General features: G+C 45.3%; 1 protein-coding gene across 3 annotated transcripts in view; it reads left to right on the top strand.

Annotated features, from left to right (window-relative positions):
* Window positions 1-22,226, top strand: part of LOC141132388 (rho GTPase-activating protein 7-like) — a 314,961-nt gene that overhangs the window by 156,960 nt on the left and 135,775 nt on the right. For all 3 annotated transcript variants that reach the window (XM_073620714.1, XM_073620713.1, XM_073620715.1), the window contains exon 5: window positions 17,367-18,679. In XM_073620714.1, coding sequence (XP_073476815.1) covers window positions 17,367-18,679 — 1,313 coding nt within the window. The remainder of the gene's footprint in view (window positions 1-17,366; window positions 18,680-22,226) is intronic.

The raw sequence follows: 22,226 nt of genomic DNA, 5'->3' as shown, positions 1-22,226 counted from the left end.
ACAATGCTGGCAAACCTTGAAACCCCGAAACAAACAGCCGCAGTCCCCCCTGCTTCCGCCCCAGAGGTGAGTGACGAATCAGGGGCAGAGGAATCGGATTCTTTGGATTAACCAGGTGAGGCGGCATCATCCAAAGATATTCCTAGCCAAGGGACAAGTTCACCCAGATACAGGCTCTCACTCGAGGAGGTTGATACCTTATTGGGGGTGATCTACGAGATGCTTGAGATTAAAGAAGAGCAAGTCAGTCTCCTTGTCTTTGCATGACCAGATGTATCGGACCCTGGAGGATGACCAAACCAGGGTTTTTCTGGTGCACAGCGCACTGGCAGACTCTATTAAAAAAGAGTGGGTGGAACCAGAGAAAAAATAGTTTTTTCCCAAAAGTTTGAAGGAGATTCCCTTTCAGTGAGGATTCCACCTGTGTTTGGAACAAGGTGCTCAAAGTAGACGCAACCTTTTCCCAGTGCGCCAAATCAACAGACCTTGCCTTTGAGGACATGGGTGTCCTTAAGCAACCCATGGACAAGAGGATGGAGTTACTGCTGAAAAGGTCATGAGAAGTAGCCATGGCGAACCTAAAACCCGCATGGCTACAACAATAGTGGCTCGTAATTTTGGAGGTCTGGCTGGACCAATTACAAGGTCATTTGGAAAGTGGGACCTCCAGGAAGGAACTTCTGGATTCCCTTCCCATGCTGCATAAGGCAGCGGGCTATATGGCAGACGCATCTGCCGAGTCGGTCAAACTATCAGCAAAGACCGCTGCCCTTATAAACTCATCTCGCAGAGCGTTATGGTTAAAAGCCTGGTAGGGGGACCCGGCCTCAAAAGTTAGGCTGTGTGGCATCCCATTTGAAGGAGACCTCTTGTTTGGACAGGATCTAGAAAAAGTCCTAGGTCGCACTGCAGACAAGACAAAGGCCTTCCCTACCAAAACTAAGAAAGCCCCAGGGGAAATGTTTTTTTTTTTCGTTCCCAAAGACAAGGGCTGTCACAAGGACAGACCTCTAAGGGGTCAACTTCTAAAAGACAGTGGGGAAGGGGAAAACAGAAAGGAGTTCTGTTTTCCTCTCCTAAAAAAAACACTAAATCCCAGTGACTTGGTTACCATGGGAGGGAGACTGGGGCAGTTCCTCCCACAATGGTAAAAGACTACCTCAAATGCTTTTATACTGAGGATTAGGGATGAGCCGAACACCCCCGGTTCGGTTCGCACCAGAACCTGGGAACGGACTGAAAATTTGCACGAACGTTAGAACCCCATTGACGTCTATGGGACTCGAACGTTCGAAATCAAAAGTGCTCACTTTAAATGCTAATTTGCATGGTATTGTCCTAAAAAGGGTTAGGGGACCTGGGTCCTGCCCCAGGGGACATGTATCAATGCAAAAATGTTTTTCGGGAGCAGTGATTTTAATGATGCTTAAAGTAAAAAAAAAAAAAAAAAAGTGAAATATTCCTTTTAAATATCGTACCTGGGGGGTGTCTATAGTATGCCTGTAAAGTGGCGCATGTTTCCCGTGCTTAGAACAGTCCCTGCACAAAATGACATTTTTAAAGGAAAAAAAGTCATTTAAAACTGCGGCTTTAATCTAATGTCGGGTCCTGGCAATATGGATGAAAATCAGTGAGACAAACGGCATGGGTACCCTCCAGTCCATTACCAGGCCCTTTGGGTACTGTATGGATATTGAGGGGAACCCCGCACCCAAATTAAAAAAAAGGAAAGGCGTGGGGCCCCAGGCCCTATATACTCTGAATAGCAGTATACAGGCGGTGCAAACAAGACAGGGACTGTAGGCTTGTTGTTAAGTAGAATCTGTAATTTTGAACTGGTACATTTTTAAAGTGTAGCTCCAGCCAAAAAATCTGTTTTTAAGCTTTTTGGAAAACATAGGGAACGGTTATCACCCCTGTGACATTTGTTTTGCCGTCTGTGCTCCTCTTCAGAAAATTTCACCTCACTTTTTGTCCCAATGACAAATGTTTTTTGAAAATTTGGGCTTTTTAGTGAAACAAGGATTGGTGATAAAGCATCAGTGGAAAGGAGAAAAGTTTTTCCCATATTAACTCTTATGCCCCGTACACACGATTGGACATTGATCGGACATTCCGACAACAAAATCCATGGATTTTTTTCCGACGGATGTTGGCTCAAACTTGTTTTGCGTACACACGGTCGCACAAAGTTGTCGGAATTTCTGATCGCCAAGAACGCGGTGACGTACACCACGTATGACGAGACTAGAAAAGGCCAGTTCAGAACCAAGTGCGGCACCCTTTGGGCTCCTTTTGCTAATCTCATGTTAGTAAAAGTTTTGTGAGAGACGATTCGCGCTTTTTCAGACTCGTGGTTTTCAGATCGTTTTCTGCTGTTCAGTTTGTGCTTGTGGGTTTGTATCTGCTCTTCAGTGCATGCAGCAAGTTACGCGTGACTTTGTCATTGTGTTCTTGTTCGTTCGTTACTGTTTTTCAGGTCGCTCTTCACAGGCCTTGCTGTTCTTCAGTGTGTTCTATTACTTCGTTCTGAGCAGCCGACGGTTTTCTAGTCATGTTGCTTATACGTACTCCTCGTAGAGTTCGTGCTGTGCGGGGGCTTGGTGTTGGGGTCCTTACCTTGACACAAGCCCAGTCCATGAACAGGGTGGGGAGGAGTTCATGGACCAAGAATTGGTTGCTTCAGCGTGACCAGTTCTGTCATATGCCTTTGCTACGTGAGATCCGTGAGAATAATCCTGATGATTTCAGGAACTTTCTCCAGATGACGGACCCCGTATTTCACCGTTTGTTGGCTTTGCTGACCCCCTATATCAGCAGGCAGGATACCTGCATGAGGCAAGCCATCACTCCGGAGCAGAGGCTCGTCACCACCCTGCGGTACTTGGCGACGGGGAGAAGCCTGCAGGACTTGAAGTTCTCGACAGGCATCTCCCCCCAGGCTCTGGCTATCATTATCCCGGAGACCTGTTCTGCCATTATCCAGATCCTGCAGAAGGAGTATATTAAGGTAAGATTTTTATCCTTTAATATCACATTTTATTGTATTTAATGTTTGATAATATATTGTATTTCTTTCCTCATTCCCTAATTACCATGATTGGAATATGCTGTGAATGTCTCCTTTGTCCTCATGCATGCTGGATTTTTATTGTCCTTCATCCCTTTTTGCCTTCACTTACCTCCCCAGCATGGTCTCCTGGCCCTATATTCACCTCATGTAGTCACTTAACAATGTATTTTGTCAGCTCCATAGTAGTGCTTTACCCTAAATACCCCTAAAATGTTTTTAAATGTGATTTGTGCTTTAAATTCAGGCAGAGTGCCAGAGGCTTTTTTTGGGGGGTCCCCAAATCATTTGTAACCCTCCCTCCCCCCAACTGCTAAGTCAGCTGATACCAATTCTCTATCCTCAATCATCTATCTGCTGACTTTGCCAAACCCATACACACTATACCCATCTCTTTTGTGGTCAGATGTATGGAAGAATTCCCCAAAGCATGTATTGCAAGGGCCTGCCTGAATACTTTCAAATGGTACTGTTTAAAGTTTTTGTATCCTATTGTTCTCTTGATAGGTAATAGCAGAATGTCCAAATGTGCTAAAATGTGTACAGTGTGTATTTATCTCTTTATATTATGACACTTCTTACCTGTCCAGTGGGCTGCCAATAGTGTAACTAAGGAGGGGCTGTTCCAAGTAATACCCATTATTTAGGCATTCATCTCTCAATGAAGTGGAGAGTGTTACCTGTCCAAGAGCTCCCCCCCCCCCATAATGTTAGAAATGGCCCATGAGAGGGTGGAAATCTGATACGTGTACCTTATACTTTGGTCTTTAAAAACTCCCTCAAATAAATGTTATCTGGATGTTGGCCAAGAATGTTTGTGTGTAATCTGCTTTCCCTGTTTATGTGCAAAATGAATAATTTTTATTTTTTGGTTTGACTCCACAGTTTCCTTCCACGCCACAGGAATGGCAGACTGTGGCCTCCCACTTTGCCCAACGGTGGGACTTTCCTAACTGCGGAGGGGCAATTGATGGGAAACACGTCCACATCATCCCACCACCCAACTCGGGGTCATACTATTACAACTACAAGGTGTTCAATAGTATTGTGATGTTGGCGGTGGTGTCGGCTACTTATGAGTTCCTGTATGTGGACGTGGGAAAGAATGGCCGGATGTCCGATGGTGGAGTCATCGCCCAGACGGAGTTCTACAGCCATCTCCAGAATGGCAGCTTGGACTTGCCACCTCCAGAAGACAATGTGGAAGGACTCCCATTCGTCTTCGTTGTGGATGAAGCATTTGCGCTGGGGGACCATCTTATGCGGCCATTCCCGATGAGGACCCTTACCCTGGACCAGAGGGTTTTTAATTACTGGCTGGCCAGAGCCAGAAGAGTGGTGGAGAACACGTTTGGAATCATGGCCAGCCGGTTCCACCTATTTCTTATACCCATACATATGATTCAGTTTGTACTCCGCCATATTATCCTGGTGTGCTGTGTTCTACACAACTTTTTACGGCAACATTCTCCCAACTATGCTGGCTCAGTTGGGCCTGAGGCTGGAATTCCAAATGTATCAACCCTGACGGCGCTTGAAAGTGGCCATCCTGGCTTGCCCCCCCCCAGTGCCCGTGATGTCCGGCTAGGATACCTTGAATTCTTTGCGGGTAGGGGGGGCTATCAATATGCCAGACAATGTCTAAAAGCATCTTCAAATAAAAAAAAAATACTCAAATCTTTGGTGACATTTACTGCTTGTTTGTTTTAGCTGACCCTGACAGAAATGTGGTGAGTCCTGAAAATGGCGTGATTGTGTAACCTGACAAAGCACTGTTGGGTGTTATTTACAAAAGGCAAAGACACTTTGAAAGCTGAACACTTGAAACTGCACTTGTAGTGCAAAGTAGATTTGCCCTTAGGAAATAACACCCATTGTCACAGAAAAGAGCACCACAAAAGTGTTGTAGCGTTGAGACAATAATCCACACATTCTGGATTAACAATCTTTTTAATACCAACACAATCACATGTGCATTTAGAAAAGGTTTTTAAAACAAACCAACATGTTTGTTGTATAACAATTTTTGTGCTCACATTAGAAAAAGTAGAAATGTCCATTTAAGATAAAACAGGCATGTTTAAAACCAACAAGAAAGACACAAATCTTGAACTTACAAAGTTCACATTTGGTAGAACTTGAAGGCAATATCAGACATGAGTATTTACAAACTGTGTTTGATATTGCGTTCAGATGGGGTGAAGTCACCCCAGGAAAAGCCAAATTTTGACGATGCACACAAATTTACGAATGTCAAAATGTGCTACCTGCCATCACGGGGGATCAAGGGACGTGTTTTGGGGGTGCAACCCCTTCCTCACAGCTACTTGATTGAGGAAGGGGTTGCACTCCCTAAACGCGTCCATTGATCTCCCGTGATGGTAGATAGCACATGTTGCCACACTGTGTGCATCTTCAAAATTTGGCTTTTCTAAAATTTGTCAAAAAATGTCAAATTTTTAGCACACAAAAAAACAAAGGGATTTTGAGGGGTTTTAAACTCTCCCTAAAACATCAATGATGTTTTTCATTTTTTGAATAACATCATTGATGTTTTTCTTGATGTTTTCCAAGTCCCTATTACACCCCATGATCTCCCCGATCAGGATCTGTGCGCTTTCCGAGGTGAAAGGATCTGGATCCACAACATCACGATCACCCAGAAAGATAGAAACCAAAAAACACCATGTATTATAAGTATCCCGGCATCCATCTCTTACCTGAGCCTGTGGTCGCAGACACTCACCTGTTGTGGTGCCAATTTCCACCGCGTCTTCCTCCTCCTGCTGTGCTTGTTCTGGGTTGGTTTCCCCTTCTTCCAGAGGTGGGGGGTCTCTGGTCTCCCCGGATGAGGGGTGTCCTCCGAGTCTTTTCTCCCCTATGTAAAAAAAAAAAAAAATAGGTCTACTTAGCACACAGATATTTGATGTCAGAACTATAAATATGAAACATTGCTTGGAAGTGGGGTACAATTGTCTGTTTTGGCAGAGTTCCAAGATGTTGCATTTTTCTTGTCCTTTGTGAAGCTTCAATACTTACCTGTTTCGTACAAGCTACACAGATGTAGACACCCCTATAGTATACACTGGAGCACCTGTGTTGCCCCCTAATAGAAAGGGTGTTTTTGTGTCCCACACTAGTGTTCCAGCGTCCAGATGTGTAAACAGCTGCTGACTATCCTCTCCTTACACAGAATCTAGTTTGCATTTCATTCTAATAACAAACCCATCTACACAACCATATTAGTTTCACACAAGTAGGCCCTAAAAAATGTGGGCAAATGCATATGGCCAAAACAATGGTGTTTTATAGGCCGAAAGAAAAATGTTTGATACGAACGAATAATGAGCCCATTAACATGAAAGTTGACATTTTAAACTGGATAACAGTTAAGAAAAGCACATGGAGCAGCACGAACATAATAAACACAAAAAGACTAGGAACACAGCACAACTACTTACTTTTTTGCAGCACTCTCCAGATCTTTCTGTACTGCTCGTGCTCTCTTAATTTTAGGTCCGACCACCGCTTCCTGAGCTGATCTTTCTATCGACGTACCCCGAAATTCCGGTGCAGACTTTTGACCACTTTTGCCATGATCTTGGCCTTTCGGACATTGGGGTTGGGGTAAGGTCCATTCTTTCCATCATAGTCGGCCCTCTTCAGGATGTCGACCATCTCCAACATCTCCCCAAAGGACATATTTGTTGACTTAAATCGTCTCCTTCTGGATCGGGATGTTTCTGCCTCCGGGCTTTCCTCCTCCTCCTCCTCCTCCTCGTTGGTGTAATTATCAGACACCTGCTGTGTCTCCGCCATGTGCTCTTCCCCACTGCGACGAACGAGAAGGGGCGGGGAATAGACTATAAAGAACGTCAGGGGCGGGCAGAGTTTCACGCATGTGCAGTGTCTATAAAGCATAATACGCGTGCGTAGTACGTACGATCTGTAAGCGGAGGAAGGAGTAACGAAGGCGTCGATCGTGATTGCAAAGGTAAGATTTAACATGGTGCCTATACTTCTTCTAGATTGAGGCCTGTATTTGCACAAGTTTAGAAGACTTTAGGCTGACATTAGGGTTTGTCTTGTGTTGTGTCTTGCAGTGAAAATGGATATCTTGAACGATAAGGACTTTATGCCAATCTTCATTGATATGTTCAGGGAGCTGCCCTGTCTATGGGAGATAAACCACCCTGAATATAAGAACCAAACAGAGGAAGGCAGCGCTGGATCAATTGCTGGAATTTGTGAAGACGGTGATCCCCACGGCAGACATCACCTATTTGAAGATCCTAATTGGTGGCCTGAGGAGCACTTATCAAAGAGAGCACAAGAAGGTCCAGGATTCCCAGAGATCAGGAGCTGCAGATGACATTTATGTCCCCAGGCTGTGGTACTATGACAGGCTGCTTTTTCTGGCAGGTCAGATTGAACCCAGGCCAGCACTCTCCAATCTTCCTTCCAGGCTTCCTCCCCCCCCCCCCCCCCCAGCTGAGGCTTCTGAAGCCCAACCTGGGCCTTCCAGGCAGCAACATGTGGAGGAGCCCAGCTTGAGCCAGGTATAGCATTCCTCTAAATCTTCATGGCTATCCAATCAATGATGTTAACTAGATGTTAGTTTGGAGTACTAATTTATGATTGTGATTGATGATGCAAAAACTACAACCATGTCCCTTTTTCATACACAGGGAAGTCTCAGGGAGGAGGTGGCCGGGCCAAGCAGGCTGCCTGATATCCAGGTCCCTCCCCTACACCTTCAAAGACAAAGTGGCAGGAAGAGGAGTAACCTGGAGGAGGCTGCCATAGGCCTCTTTTGGAAGGCTACAGAGGCCCTGAGAAGCCCCCACAGTGTGGAGGAGGACTTTGCTGGCATAACTGCCTGCAAAATGCTGCAGATGGAGGAGGGCCAACGACTCCTGTGTGAGTCCTTAATTTTGGAAGCTCTCAATAAGGGGTTGAGGGGCCAAATAACATGTGCTACCCACATTTGTAACCTCACACATAGTTCTCCTCGTCCTACTCCTCCTCCTCCAGGTCCTACTCCTCCTCCTGCCACATCTCCAACACCAGAGCCACAGCCGGGAAGGAAGCATGGAAAGAAGACCAGAGAGTGATGACCCTGGGTCCAGTCTGGTCTGGCAAAAGATGCAGCCTCTTGTAGTACCACAGCCTGGGGACATAGATGTCATCTGCTGCTTTCATGATCTCTGGGACTTCTGGACCAGACTGCACTCCCTTAGATATGGACTCCTCAGGCCACCAATTTTGCAGTAAAAGAATTGATGTCTGCCCTGGGGTCCAAGGCTTCGCCAATTTATGTTTCTCCAGCGTTGCCTCCCTCTTTGTTTGGTTCTGAGCCCTTAATAAAGGATTTTTTGTTTCAATTATACTCGCCTATGTGTATTCCTTAAAAAAGGAAAGTTTGTGAAGATTCAGGTACATTTCAAAAATACAATGTGAAATTAACAAGAGACACCAACAGCAAACAATCTCCTTGAGATTAAATAATACAAGATAATAATGGTGTTGCGTTAACGTGACACACACAAAAATATTATGGAGTAAAACTAAAACTAAAATAAAACAAAGAACAGCCTTGAAAAAAATACAAACCCCCCCCCCCAAAAAAAAAAAAAAAAACAGCCTTGAAAAAAAAAAAAAAAATAAAACAATAAAAAAGAAATTTGGTCAGATGTGACAAATCAAAATATATTGAGGGAATCACGATAAATAATAAAGAAAGAAGTTTGTGAGAAGTCTGTGTGAATATGAGCAGCAAAACTACTTCATTGTTCTCACATCATAAAGAAGAAGAGAGTGCGCTGTATTAAACCATTTTTTACATTGCAGCGTGACGAAAGTGCTGTATCCATTGCGAACGTTAATTTTACCAGACCGAGCTGTTCCGTCTCGGAATTTCTTCTGAGCATGCGTGGCACTTTGTGCGTCGGAATTGTACACACACGGTCAGAATTGACGCGATCGGATTTTGTTGTCGGAAAATTTTATAGCCTATTCTCAAACTTTGTGTGTCGAAAAATCCGATGGAAAAAGTCCGATGGAGCCCACACACGGTCGGAATTTCCGACAACACGCTCCGATCGCACTTTTTCCGTCGGAAAATCCGACCGTGTGTACGGGGCATTACAGGAGAGAATTTCCCTTCCTATGGGGTAGATTTCATCTCACTTCCTGTTGTCTCCTTCCGTTTGCAAGTAGGAGTCGTTTGTAAGTTGGATGTTTGAAAGTAGGGGCCTGCCCTATATACTCAGCAGAAATTTGGGCCTTAGGTGTCGTTGTGGCCTCAACACTGTAAGCCCTCACAGGGCCCTGCTGTGAAATATTAGATCAAGAATTGTAATTACATGCCCCTGTTGAACAGGGCCAGAAAAATTGGGCCTTTGGTGATGGTGGTGGTGGTGCTGGTGCCACAACACTGTAAGTCCTCACAGTTACTCTTGGTGAGCGCTGGAACGGGCCCTGCTGTGAAATATTAGATCAAGAATTGTAATTACATGTCCCTGTTGAACAGGGGCTGAAAAATTGGGCCTTAGGCACTGGTGCCACAACACTGCAACCCCTCACAGATACTCTAGTTGGAGTGCAGGAACTAGCCCTGCTGCAAAGAATTGCATCAAAAATTGTAATTACATGCCCTTGTTAAACAGAGGCTTAAAAATTGGGCCTTAGGCACTGGTGGCAGCGCCCAGAACCAAAAATGTTCTTACAAGCTATCAGCATGATCATTGAGGAGGAAGAGGATAATTACTCAGCTTAACAGGATAGTCACTCAGCATCAGCATAGGCAGTCTTTGAAGGGATCTGACATTTAAAAAAAAATTATTCGGTTACATCAGCATCAGGTACTTGGTAGCTGGTGGTGATCCAAGACTGATTCATTTTTATGAAGGTCAGTCGATCGACCGAGTCGGTGGACAGACGCACCCTGTGATCGGTTACAAAGCCTCCAGCAGCACTGAATGTGCGTTCCGAAAGAACGCTGGATGCAGGACAGGCCAGTAGCTCAATTGCATACTGTGCAAGCTCTGGCCAGTGATCCATCCTCAAGACCCAGTAACCCAGAGGATTTTCGGTGGGAAAGGTGTCCAAGTCAGATCTTGCCCCTAGGTATTCCTGCACCATGTAAAACAGACGCTGGCGATGGTTGCTGGAACCGATCATACCTTGGGGCTGCGGACTAAAAAATTGTCTGAACGCATCGGTCAGACGGCCACCATCTCCACCGATCCTTCTTTGACCGAAGCCTCAGCAACACGTTGTCCAGAAACAGGAGTTTGTAACCTCCCAGTCTCTGGGAACGCATTGCACAGACCTTTCTGCAAGGCCTCCCGAAGATGTTTCATCCTCTGTTCCCTCTGCGACGGCAAGATAAGGTCCGCAACCTTACCCTTGTAACGTGGATCAAGGAGGGTTGCCAGCCAGTAACGATCCCCCTCCTTGATACCACGAATACGAGGATCCTTCCGCAGGCTTTGCAGGATCAGGGATGCCATGCAGCGCAGGTTTGCTGAGGCATTCGGTCCGGAGTCCTCTGGGTCACTAAGGACGACATGGTCCGCAGCCACCTCCTCCCAGCCACGTACAAGTCCATGTGTTTCTTGGGACTGATCCCTTAAAGACTGCTGCTGATGCTGAGTACCAGGCTCCACCTCCATACTGACACAATCCTCCTCCTCTTCCTCCTCCTCGTCCTTGTCCTCTTCCTGTGTGATCGGCGGGCACGCAGGAACACTGTCCTGGGGGGCCTTGAGACCTAAGGAAGTCCTCCTCTTCCTGCCTCTGTTCTGCCTCAAGTGCCCTGTCCATTATTCCACGCAATGTGTGCTCCAACAGGTGGACAAGGGGGACAGTGTCACTGATGCATGCACTGTCACTGCTCACCATCCTCGTGGCCTCCTCAAATGGTGACAGGACAGTGCATGCATCCCTGATCATGGCCCACTGGCGTGGGGAAAAAAAAAAATCAAGCTACTCTGACCCTGTCCTGGTGCCATAGTCGTACAGGTACTCATTGATGGCCCTCTGCTGCGTGTGCAGCCGCTGCAGCATGGCCAACGTTGAGTTCCACCTGGTGGGCATGTCACAGATTAGGCGGTTCTTGGGCAGGTTAAACTCCTTTTTGGAGGTCTGCCAGCCGAGCACTGGCATTATATGACCGGCGGAAATGCACACAGACTTTCCTGGCCTGCCTCAGGACATCCTGTAACCCTTGAATGCCTACGGAGCACCGCTGGTTCCGAGGACAAAGCACAGGAAGAGGCCATGGAGGAAGAAGAAGAAGAGGAGGGGGTGGAGGAGAGAGGTGTGTCACAATCATTAGTAGTGGCATTTTGGAGGCGTGGTGGCGGAACAACCTCCAACACTACTGCACCTTGTCCTGCATCCTTCCCAGCTGCCAGCAGAGTGACCCAATGCGCCGTGTAACGTCCCTGTCCATGCCTGATGGACCATGAGTCAGCGGTAATATGCACCTTACCCCTGACCGCCTTGTCCAGCGAGGCCAAGACATTGCCTTCCACATGCCGGTAGAGAGCCGGAATCGCCTTCCGTGAGAAAGTGTCGTTTGGGTACATGCCACTGAGGAACCGCACATTCCACAAACTCACGGAAGGGGGCAGAGTCTACCAACTGAAAAGGTAGCAGTTGATGTGCTAGCAATTTTGCCAAGCTTGCATTTAACCACTGGGCATGTGGATGGCTGGGAGCGAACTTCTTTTGGCGGTGCAGCAGCTGGGGCAGGGAAATTTGCCTGGTGCAATCTGACGTTGGTGTGCCGAAAGCAGATTGCCCACAAGTACTTGGCTGTGACACCTAATTCTACACCTTCATTCCTCTCAGTGCAGGTCTCAGAGAGGACTGAAGGTATAGTGGGGTTGGAGATCTCAGCTGATGAGGAGCAAGGAGAGGTCCTCTTTGTTCTTTGGTGTAGGTCTTTTAGATACGCTTGCCAACGAACTGCATGGCAGGTCAACATATGTCTGGTCAAGCATGTGGTGCCCAAGCGGGAGATGTTTTGGCCAAGTGAGATACGCTTGAGACTTATGTTGCAAATAACAGCGGTGCGATCTGATGCACTCGTATCAAAAAAGGCCCACACCAAAGAACTTTTAGAATAACGCGCAGAGACAGCAGCGCCCTGCACATGTGGAGCTTTGCGGTGTGATGCAGTCAGTGTGCTGCCCTTAGGCTGGCCCCTGGAGGGCATCTTGCCTCCTTGGTGATGTGCCTCCTCCTCTCTCCTATCAGGCACCCACGTTGAGACAGTGACCTCATCATCCCCTTCCTCCTCATCACTGGAGCAAACCTGGCTATATGCTGCAGCAGGGGAGCATGACTGCCAGATTGCTGTCCTTCTTGGGCACCCCCTCTGTCCGTGCTCACGTTACTGCCTTCATCTAGCTCAGTATGATCATCAGAGCCTTCTAAACGCTGGGCATCCTCCTGGAGCATGTACCCAACACTGTGGTCAAACAGTTCGAGGGACTCCTCAGGAGGACATGGTGGGGCTAGGGAAGGAGTAACTGATGCCATTGAGCCGAAGGAAGAGGCCGCGTTGGCAGCTGCTTTGCCAGACAAAGTACCCTAAGCATTAGTGAGAGAGGATGAGGACGGCTTGGTCATCCACTCGACCAAGTCTTCCGCATGTTGCGGCTCAACACGGCCAGCTGCCGAAAAAAGGCCAAGCGTGTCCCACGGCCACGTGCTGATGAGGATGCACCGTCTCCATGACCAGCACTGTTGCCTCTAGACACAGAGCCTGCTTACCCTCTTTTATTGGCTTGTGTCTGCCTCTCCTTGTTGACCTTCCAGACATGCTAATGGCCTGTAGCTTCACTAAGCTGGGATATATATATATATATATATATATACTGCCTGTAGTATGAGAACACCACCAACAAATAATTGTTGTAAATAATTTAGCTGCCTGCGGTAGTGATAGGATCAGGAAAACACCACCAACCTTCTACAGGTAGCTTTAGCTGAACACTGTGCAGAGGTCGCACTACACTAACTTGTAGTTTTAGCTGAACACAGTGAGGAGGACGCACTACACTAACTTGTAGCTTATTTAGCTTCCTGCGGTAGTGATAGGATCAGGAAAACACCACCAACCTTCTACAGGTAGCTTTAGCTGAACACTGTGCAGAGGTCGCACTACACTAACTTGTAGCTTTAGCTGAACACTGTGAGGAGGACGCACTACCCTAACTTGTAGCTTTAGCTCAACACTGTGCACGACACTAACTTGTAGCTTTAGCTGAACACTGTTTAGAGGACGCACTACACTAAAATGTAGCTTTAGTTGAGCACTGTGCAGAGGTCTCACTAAACTAACTTGTAGCTTTAACTGAACACTGTGAGGAGGACGCACTACACTAACTGTAAATAGTCTAGCTGCCTGACTGTGGTACTAACAGGATCAAAAGAACACCAGTAATTTTCTTCAGGTAGCTGTAAATACTGTAACAACACAAGCCTGCCTGTCAGTAGCAAGATAACAGGAACGGATCTAGCTAAACTGAATGCAGTGTGTGTGTGTGTGTGTGTGTGTGTGTGTAGATATAGATAGAGATATATATATATATATATATATATATATATATTTACACAACACCTGGGATGCATATATACACAATACACTGTAAGTGCAGCTAAGTGCAGGCGGCCTTATATAGTGTGGGGCGTGTTCTAAACCCCCTGAGCCATAATTGGCCAAAGCCACCCTGGCTTTGGCCAATTACAGCTCTCACTACTGACGGCGCTGTGATTGGCCAAGCATGCGGGTCATAGTGCATGCTTGGCCAATCATCAGCCAGCAATGCACTGCAATGCCGCAGTGAATTATGGGCCGTGACACGCCGCACGAATTTGGCGTGAACGGCCCATATCGTTCGCAATTCGGCGAACGATCGAACAGATGATGTTCGAGTCGAACATGGGTTTGACTCGAACACGAAGCTCATCCCTACTGAGGATAATCAGGGAGGGCTATCGAATACAGTGCAAGGCACTCCACCCGCAAGGACGTGTGTGACCACACCTCCCAGGGATCCTCAGAAGGTGACGGCCTTGTTGTCACAAATTGGCGACTTGGTGGACCAGCGGGTCCTTGTTCCAGTGCCACAGAAGGAAGTAAACCACAGTTTCTACTCTCACATTTTTGTAGTAAAGAAACCGTCTGGCAAATTCCGTCCACCACTAAATTTGAAGTTGCTAAACAACTGGGTAACGTACAAAAAATTCCGGATGGAAACAATCTTTTCGGTAAAGTCAATTCTTCCCCCAGATTGTATGTTTCATGGCCTCCCTCAATCTGAGGGATGCCTATCTACACGTCCCCATCCACAAGGACTCTCAAAAATTTTTGAGGATAGCAATCCAGTGGGATAGGCAGGTTCGACATTTTCAGTTCAGGGCCCTACCATTCGGCCTGTCCTCATCCCCCAGGATTTTTACGAAAATCTTGGCGGAAGCACTGGCTCCCCTGAGATTGATAGGGATATCGGTCATGCCATATTTGGACGACCTTTTATTCTTTGCCACCTCCGTGCTCCAGGGAGATCTGCGGGCGGCCATTTCCTTTTTAAAAAAATTGGTGTGGTTGATAAACAAAGAAAAGTCGAACTTAATCCCGACACAGGTCTTACAGTACCTGGGGTTCTTGGTGAACTCAGTGACGCAAAAGATCTATCTCACAGAGGAGAAGGTAGAAAAGGTGAAGGCAACTGCAACCTTTTTCCAAAACAATCTGGCAATTTCTCTCCGCTCAGCTATGTCAGGTCTGGGTTTTTTGGTAGCAACAATTCCTGCGGTACCATGGGCAGGGACCTATTTCAGGTGTCTCCAGGCCAACATCCTGAACAGCTGGGATGGAGCGCAAGAATCGCTAGACACAACCATCTGCCTATCTTCAAAGACCAGAAGGTCTCTGTGGTGGTGGAGGAACGAAGAGAACCTTGTGCAGGGTCTATTATGGTCTCTTCCAGTGTCCGTCCGTATCACCACGGACGCCAGTGCTTGGGGCTGGGGGGCCCATTGGGGGTCAAAATTAGTCCAAGGGTGCTGGGAGAAAGTACAGCCCCAAAGGTCTGCCAACTGGAGGGAGTTACAGGCAATCTGTGAAGCGCTAAAGACATTTGCCAGAGAGCTGAAGGCTCACCACGTACAGGTCCTCTCGGACAGTGTGGTAGCAGTGTCTTATTTAAACAAGCAAGGGGGAACAAGATGTCCATCCTTAATCAGACTAACAAGTAGTATCCTTGGGCCGAGAGAAACCTGAAATCGTTATCTGCAGTCCATCTGAGAGGAGTGGACAACCACCTGGCAGACTTTCTGAGCTGACACCAAGTGTCAGAGTCGGAATGGTCACTAAACGAGATCTTCCAGATAATAGTACTGAAATGGGGTCTCCCAGAGGTGGACTTGTTCGCCAACAGAGCAAATGCCCAGGTTCCGGTGTACTTCTCGCTAAAGAGAAAGAGAAGCAGGGGCCAAAGGGATAGACGCCTTGGCCCAGAGGTGGGCCTTTCCCCCATTCAAACTTATTCCTCTAGTCCTGAGGAAATTTCTTCAAGAACGGACCGCAATGATATTAGTGGTCCCGTATTGGCCGAACAGGCCGTGGTTTTCCAGACTGTTACACCTGACAGAGGAGCCTCCCCTCATGCTGCCCGAGAGGAAGGATCTCCTGTTCCAGGGCCCAGTTCTGTTACCAAGAATACAGACTCTAAAATTATCAGCTTGGTGTCTGAAGAAAGCCTCCTGAAGTCTAAGGGGCTCTTGGACAGGGTGGTAAACACGATTCTTTTTAGTAGAAAGAAGGTAACCCAAGCGATTTTATGTTAAGTTTTGGAAAATTTTTTGTTCATGGTTAGATACCAAAAAGGTGTCTGCAGGTATTCCGGCAGTCTCTGAGTTTTTACAAGACGGCGCGGATCAAATATTGACCATTAGCACATTTAAAAATGCAGGTTTTGGCCTTGTCTGTTTTTTTTAGAGCAACCTCTGGCATTAGATCCGCTAGTTAGCAGGTTCTTTTAAGGGGTCAGCCATAATTAGACCTGTTCCGTTTAAGATTTTGCCAAAATGGGACCTATCGACAGTTCCACAGGGTTGGATAAAATGGTCACAGGAAGAAGAGCTTTCCTTAAAATGGGTCACGCTCAAAACAGTCTTCTTAGTGGCCATATCCACAGCCAGACGCCTTAGCGAGCTACAGGCACTTTCCATTAAAGAGCCTTTTTTGCAAGTTTTTGAAGACAGGCTTTTACTACGCACAGACCCAGGGTTTTTGCCTAAAGTAGTGACAAAAATCCATAGAACGCAGGAAACTGTTTTGCCATAATTCTGTGGGTCACCCACCAATCCAAAAGAAATAGAATTCCACCAACTGGATGTGAGAGCCTGTGTCTTACGGTATCTGGAAATGTCAAAGCATTAGAAAAAACAATGCTCTATTTATTTTACATGCAGGGAAAAAATTGGGGTCCCAAGCTTCAAAAAACACAATTGCAAGGTGGATTGAACAAGCTATTGTGGAAGCCTACAAAATTATGAGAAAGGAATGTCCCTTTTTCCCCCGTGGCTCACTCCACACAGTGGAGTGGATTGGACCTTAACTCAGTGCAAGACCAAGCGTTTAGGAGAAAAGTCATCCAAGCGGTAGACCCCCCCCCAATATGGTAAGTTCTCGTTGATCCTCTCTAGTGCTGTCCTGGACAGACGACTAGAGAAAACTAGTTAGTCTTACCGGTAACTCTGTTTCTAGGAGTCGTCCAGGACAGCAGGGATTCCCTCCCTATATGCTGTTATAACTTTGGATGAGTGTTTTTGTTGTTTCAGAAGCCATTCCGGGGAAGTTCTCGGTTAAAGACTGAAGCGGAGGGACGGAAGCCGCCCTTTTTTAAAGATCTGCTGATGTGTTTCCTGCCTCTGGAGGTGGAGCCTATCTCTCTCTGGTGCTGTCCTGGACGGCTCCTAGAAACAGAGTTACTGGTAAGGCTAACTCTAGTTTTTCTTCATTGCCAAAAAAATTGTGGCAAAAAATTAGATAACCTTGCTGTGTCTCCATTCCAAAACTAAGTCATCTTGTGGGTTTTCATATTGTCCTGCATCTTTGCTGCAGGGGGATACTTAAGTGGTTAATAAACAGTAGATTTATTATTATAAAGGCTTTGACTAGTGGTGTGGTTGACCTAGCCATCTTTATAATTGACCTGTTAATGTTATTGCTATGTTGCCTTGTTTTTCAAACACATTACATTTTATTTTTAAGAGTGATGAATCTGAAGATGATGAACCCTGTGCCATCAGCAGTAAATGGTCTTATCAGAGGCAAAGCAAACGCTGGTCCCGCCTAGAAGATATTGATTTTTCTCCATGTGAACAAACATCTTCCCTTTCTGTACGCATAGAAAAGATCCCAGTAGTGGATGCTTTGAATCAAGGAGAAAGAAATGATGCATCCTCAATGTACAGCTCCAGTAGTGGTGAGAGTGGCTGCTTTTCTAAAACATATGAAGATCTATCAACAAGCAGATCCTCCTCTAGAGCTTCATCCTTAAAACATATTTCTCCAGATTCAGCTTTTTGTGGCCCTCCTTCCACTGAGATGCTAAATATAACAACTGAGAAGTTGGTTGATAAGCCTCCTGGCAAAAAAAAAGATAGTCTGCTCAGGAAAATGGAGAAGTTTCGGCTTAGAAGCTCTGTTGTAAAAAGAACTCCACATCCAAAGGTCAAACCTATCATTAGTAGCCCAGTTCTTCTTGATCTTGATAACGAGAAATTGCGCAGTCTTAACTGTATAAACATTTCAGACTTTACGGAATCGCAAAGAGAAACTACTTTTTCTAGCTCTCTCCAAACATGTAACAGTAGTAGTCCATCTGAAAACAGCAGCACCATGAGTACCCCAAGTCCAATTATTAGAGCCAGAAGTCATATAAAGAAACGGGGAGTAGATGAGGAGTATGTTGAAGCCTCCAATCCTTCTTTGTGGAATGAGAATTCTGATCAAAAGCTGAAAAATGAAAGAAATTTGCATGAATGTCAAATATTTCACACACCACAAGGCCACAGGCCCGGGACATTTCCTAAAACTATTACTGCAAACAGCATTTTATCAACCAAAGAGACTTCTGTAAACAGGAGAACTGGAAGCATCCATGGCTTCAACAGTAACAGGATTAGAGCTAATGGTATCAAAGCCACTGAAGCTCCACTCTTATCACTTGTCAATCGACTAAGCATTTATGATAATGTACCCAATGTTTCCTTCCAGATTGATAACATTTGCTCACCTGATGATGATGTCTTTTCAGAACTAGATAATGTTATTGAGGATGTCAATGGACTCAGCAAACTGGTCAGTTCTTGGTCTGAAATGATGTCAGAGAATGGGGGCTCTGATTTTATTGACTCTATGTCATCATGCCCAGCCTCTCCTAAAACTGGTCATTCCCAAGTGAAAGACAAGTCAGACTATTCAGACGTCAACTTTTCTAAACTGCACACAGACAGTGAATATCCAGATCTGCCATATATAACAATTTCAGAAATTCATTCTCCCTTAATCAACTGTAGCAGGTTAGTTAATGATTAATTCTGCCTTTGCTGTGAAGTGACATTGCTTATTTTTTAAAGAGCTTTTTTGGGGGAAAAAAAAAATGTCTCTGCGATACATGCGCCTTTCCCCTTGTTTTATCCCTTTAAAAATATGCTGCAAGTATAAAAAATATATGTGCCCAAAACCTTCCTGTAATGGACTGACAACTCTACCCCTGCTGTACTGAAAGCTCAAGCAAAGTTATTTGATGCCTGAGTTCTTCCCTGCTGGATTACGGAACACTTTCCCCTCTCCTCATCTCCATAACATACAGCGGAGATGTTCTGTGGTCCAAGATTAGAGACCTGAGCAGAGCTCATCATACCACTTTGGGACCTCATTGCAAGAGGCAGCATTGTCCACTTAAGTTAGTTAGCAGCATACTGGATTTTTAGAAAGATCGATGGGTATCTTACTGTATTTGCAGCATCTTGGTGACCAAACATGGAAAAATGTGCATGTATTGCAGTGATGGAATTTTGTGCAGACATACAGTTTGACATCTTGAATGCCTATTTTATATGTAATCATCAATGCACAAAAATATGCATGTTGGGTTATTTTGTATCTATATTGCATAAGCACAACAGATCAAAGATGGTTCTATTTTTTTGTTTTTTGTTTTTTTTTTTTTTTTTTTTTTTTAGAAGATCATTCACACCTTAACAGTCAAACAGGCTAAATAATATGTCTTCAAATAGGAGTTATCCAACTTTAGTTAGTGCACCTCTATGACAATATTTGCAGTTTGAGTACCATATTTAGAATTTGCCATGTGTATAGCCATCAACCCTGGTTGACTCTATTAGAAGTAACTGCATGTATATTGCCTTGCAACCAAGTAATACAGATGCCTACAGCCTGCCCACTTCTGTCCAAACAATACAGATCTCACTTGGTCAATATTACCATACAGCAATGCCGCATATTATTGCATTATGTATTTATTATAGAAAAGCAATTGAAGCGCTTGACTTTGACCTGGTATCAGCCTTTGGCAGTCTCTGTACAGCAGGGCTGGGGTGTGAGAGGCAAATGCAGTATCAGGAGTTAATCAGTTTGTGTGCCAACACTAAGCATGCTGATAGGGAGAGGGCGGTCCAGGACAGCCTGGGTTTAATGGAAGTGGGTTAATCGATGCTGGAATTCAGAATGAGAACATCTGGTGGCAGAAAATAAAAACTGCGGGGGGAAATCTCTGGATTGTAGGTGAATAATGCAACAAATCCTGGTTTTGTTGTTTTTGCTCCTTTTTTTTTTTTTTTTATATTCAACTTGAATTCAGGAAAGGTTATATACCAATAATGTTTGCCACTTGGAACTGATCCCTTAAGCCGGCCATAGACGGTTCGATTCTTGACAGGTCCAACAGGAATCGGCCGAGATTCAAACCATATATGGGCAGGCTGAATGCACCCGAGGTGATCGATCGATTACCTTGGGTACAACCAGCCTGACGGAATTTACTCGCAATTATTGCCAACGGCTGCTATAGCCGCTAGCAATAATTACTGTCTTCTCCCAGCAGGGACGGCTTCCCCCGCCGGGAGAACACAATCCCTCGACAGGAGGGACTCCCCTGTCAGCACTGTCTGTGTTGATGGGGAACCCGTGGTTGCAGGAAAGAAATTCAATCTGTCTATGGCTGGCCTTAGATCCTCCCTCCTTTCGTTTTCCATAATCTCATTAACCCTCAAACACCACTCCTTCACAGAATGAATTATACCTTTCTTTCAAAGAGCTGGAATAAGGCTTTTGAATGCTTTCAGCAGGTAGGAAGTATGAGCAAGGGAACATTTTTAAGGTTAAAATTACTCCACACCTGTATTGTATTACAGGTAAGGAGGAAGAAAACTCTGGCAGTCCCCTATACTTGCCAGCCAGGGTGAATGTGCCATGTGGAATGTGGGGAGTTTGCCTCACCATAAATGTCTCCAAAGAACCCTACTATTTATCTTTGGTGCTAAAAGCTTTAGGTCTGGCAGGCCTAGCCCATCAGTTCGTTTGGATCGCCATAAAATGGCATAAACTATTCTGGCATTGTCACACAAAAGTAGCTATTACTATAGGTAATATCTGGAAGAACAACAGCACCCTTGGTAGGATATTTTACGTTTGTATTTGTAGAAGTACATAAATATTTGTGTCTTTCCCAGCCAAGAAAAAGCAGCCCTTTCCTGTCATATAGGTCTGTTTAAATTGCCTGCAGGAGAAGAGGTAAAATTGGTATTATAAAGCGATTGTGGATTATCTGTAGGTTTATTACCCACGTAGCTAATAGCCTGTGCTGCTAGGTAATGGGGAATGCCGCTTCAAGATGAGCTATGACACTGTCCAATACGATAGAAGAACTTCCATTTTGCTAAAATCTTAAAATTTGACAGTTCTCTAAATCTATCCTATTCAGCCATTATATTTGAGAGTAAAAGTCATGGTTTGCTCACAAAAAACAGGATGTCACCTGTGAAGGCTGCAGTTCTGTGCCGTGCTGAGCCGATTTGTCAAACTACGCAAAAATACACATGCAAAATACACATTAGGAGGGACACCCCTGGGAGAACTGGTGATGGCAAAGAATCTGGGGTGATCGTAGATTAGCATGCCATGCCAAATCACCGCTAACAAAGCTAGTAAAATCTTCTCATGCATCAAACAGATCATACATACAAGCGATTAATCAATAAATCTACCCCTTTAAAAAAACACTGGCTCAGCCTCATCTTGAGTATGCAGCTCAGTTTTGGTCACCAATCCTCAGGAAAGATGATGCTAAATTAGAAAGAGTTTAGCGAAGAGAAACAAAATGAATAAAGGGGTTGGAGGACCTCAGCTCTGAGAATTGATTACGTAGATAAGTTATTCACTCTGGAAAATAAGCTCTGAGAGTCCATTCACATTTGTGTGACTTAAAAATCGTGCACTTTCCATTGTGACTTTACCCTGCGACTTGATGCGATTTTGATGCAACCTTGGCTTTGATTAAGTGTGAATGGGGCCTTAAAACCTAAAATTAAAAAAAAATAAAAATCATTAGCACATGGGACGTTACTTCCTTTCAGTGTTAGGTGTCCCTTGTGCTGCTGTGTCCTGGGTTAGAAATCTTCCTCCTCCGATGCCACCCCACCCCTGCTGCTGTAATGCTCTAGTGCGGTGGGGGTTACTGACATTAGGGGAACTGTGACAGGCTAGTGCCTGACTATGCCTGCCCTTTCCACCCTACATTCAAAGAAGCTGGTACTACAGCTTCTATGTCCAGGAAAGAAACACACACACCACATCAGACACTAATCAGGTGCACTGGGTTCAGGTGCTAACCTCGGCTCACCATGCATGTTCACAAGTGCAGTATATCCGTGTGAAATGCGTCGACTAGCTGTACCCTGCATATATGACCATATATGCAGCAATAAAGGACTTCTTTTTCAAGCATCTGATGGTCTTGTGTGCAACCAATTTATTATTCTTTACTACAGCTTCTATGAATGAAACTTAATCTGTGAATGGACGGGGAGGACCTTTCAATCATCC

The sequence above is a fragment of the Aquarana catesbeiana genome, linkage group LG03 (genome assembly GCF_042186555.1).
Source record: "Aquarana catesbeiana isolate 2022-GZ linkage group LG03, ASM4218655v1, whole genome shotgun sequence".
Lineage (NCBI taxonomy): Eukaryota > Metazoa > Chordata > Amphibia > Anura > Ranidae > Aquarana > Aquarana catesbeiana.
Note: the sequence above shows the minus strand (reverse complement) of the source record. Positions and strands in the feature narration are given on the sequence as shown.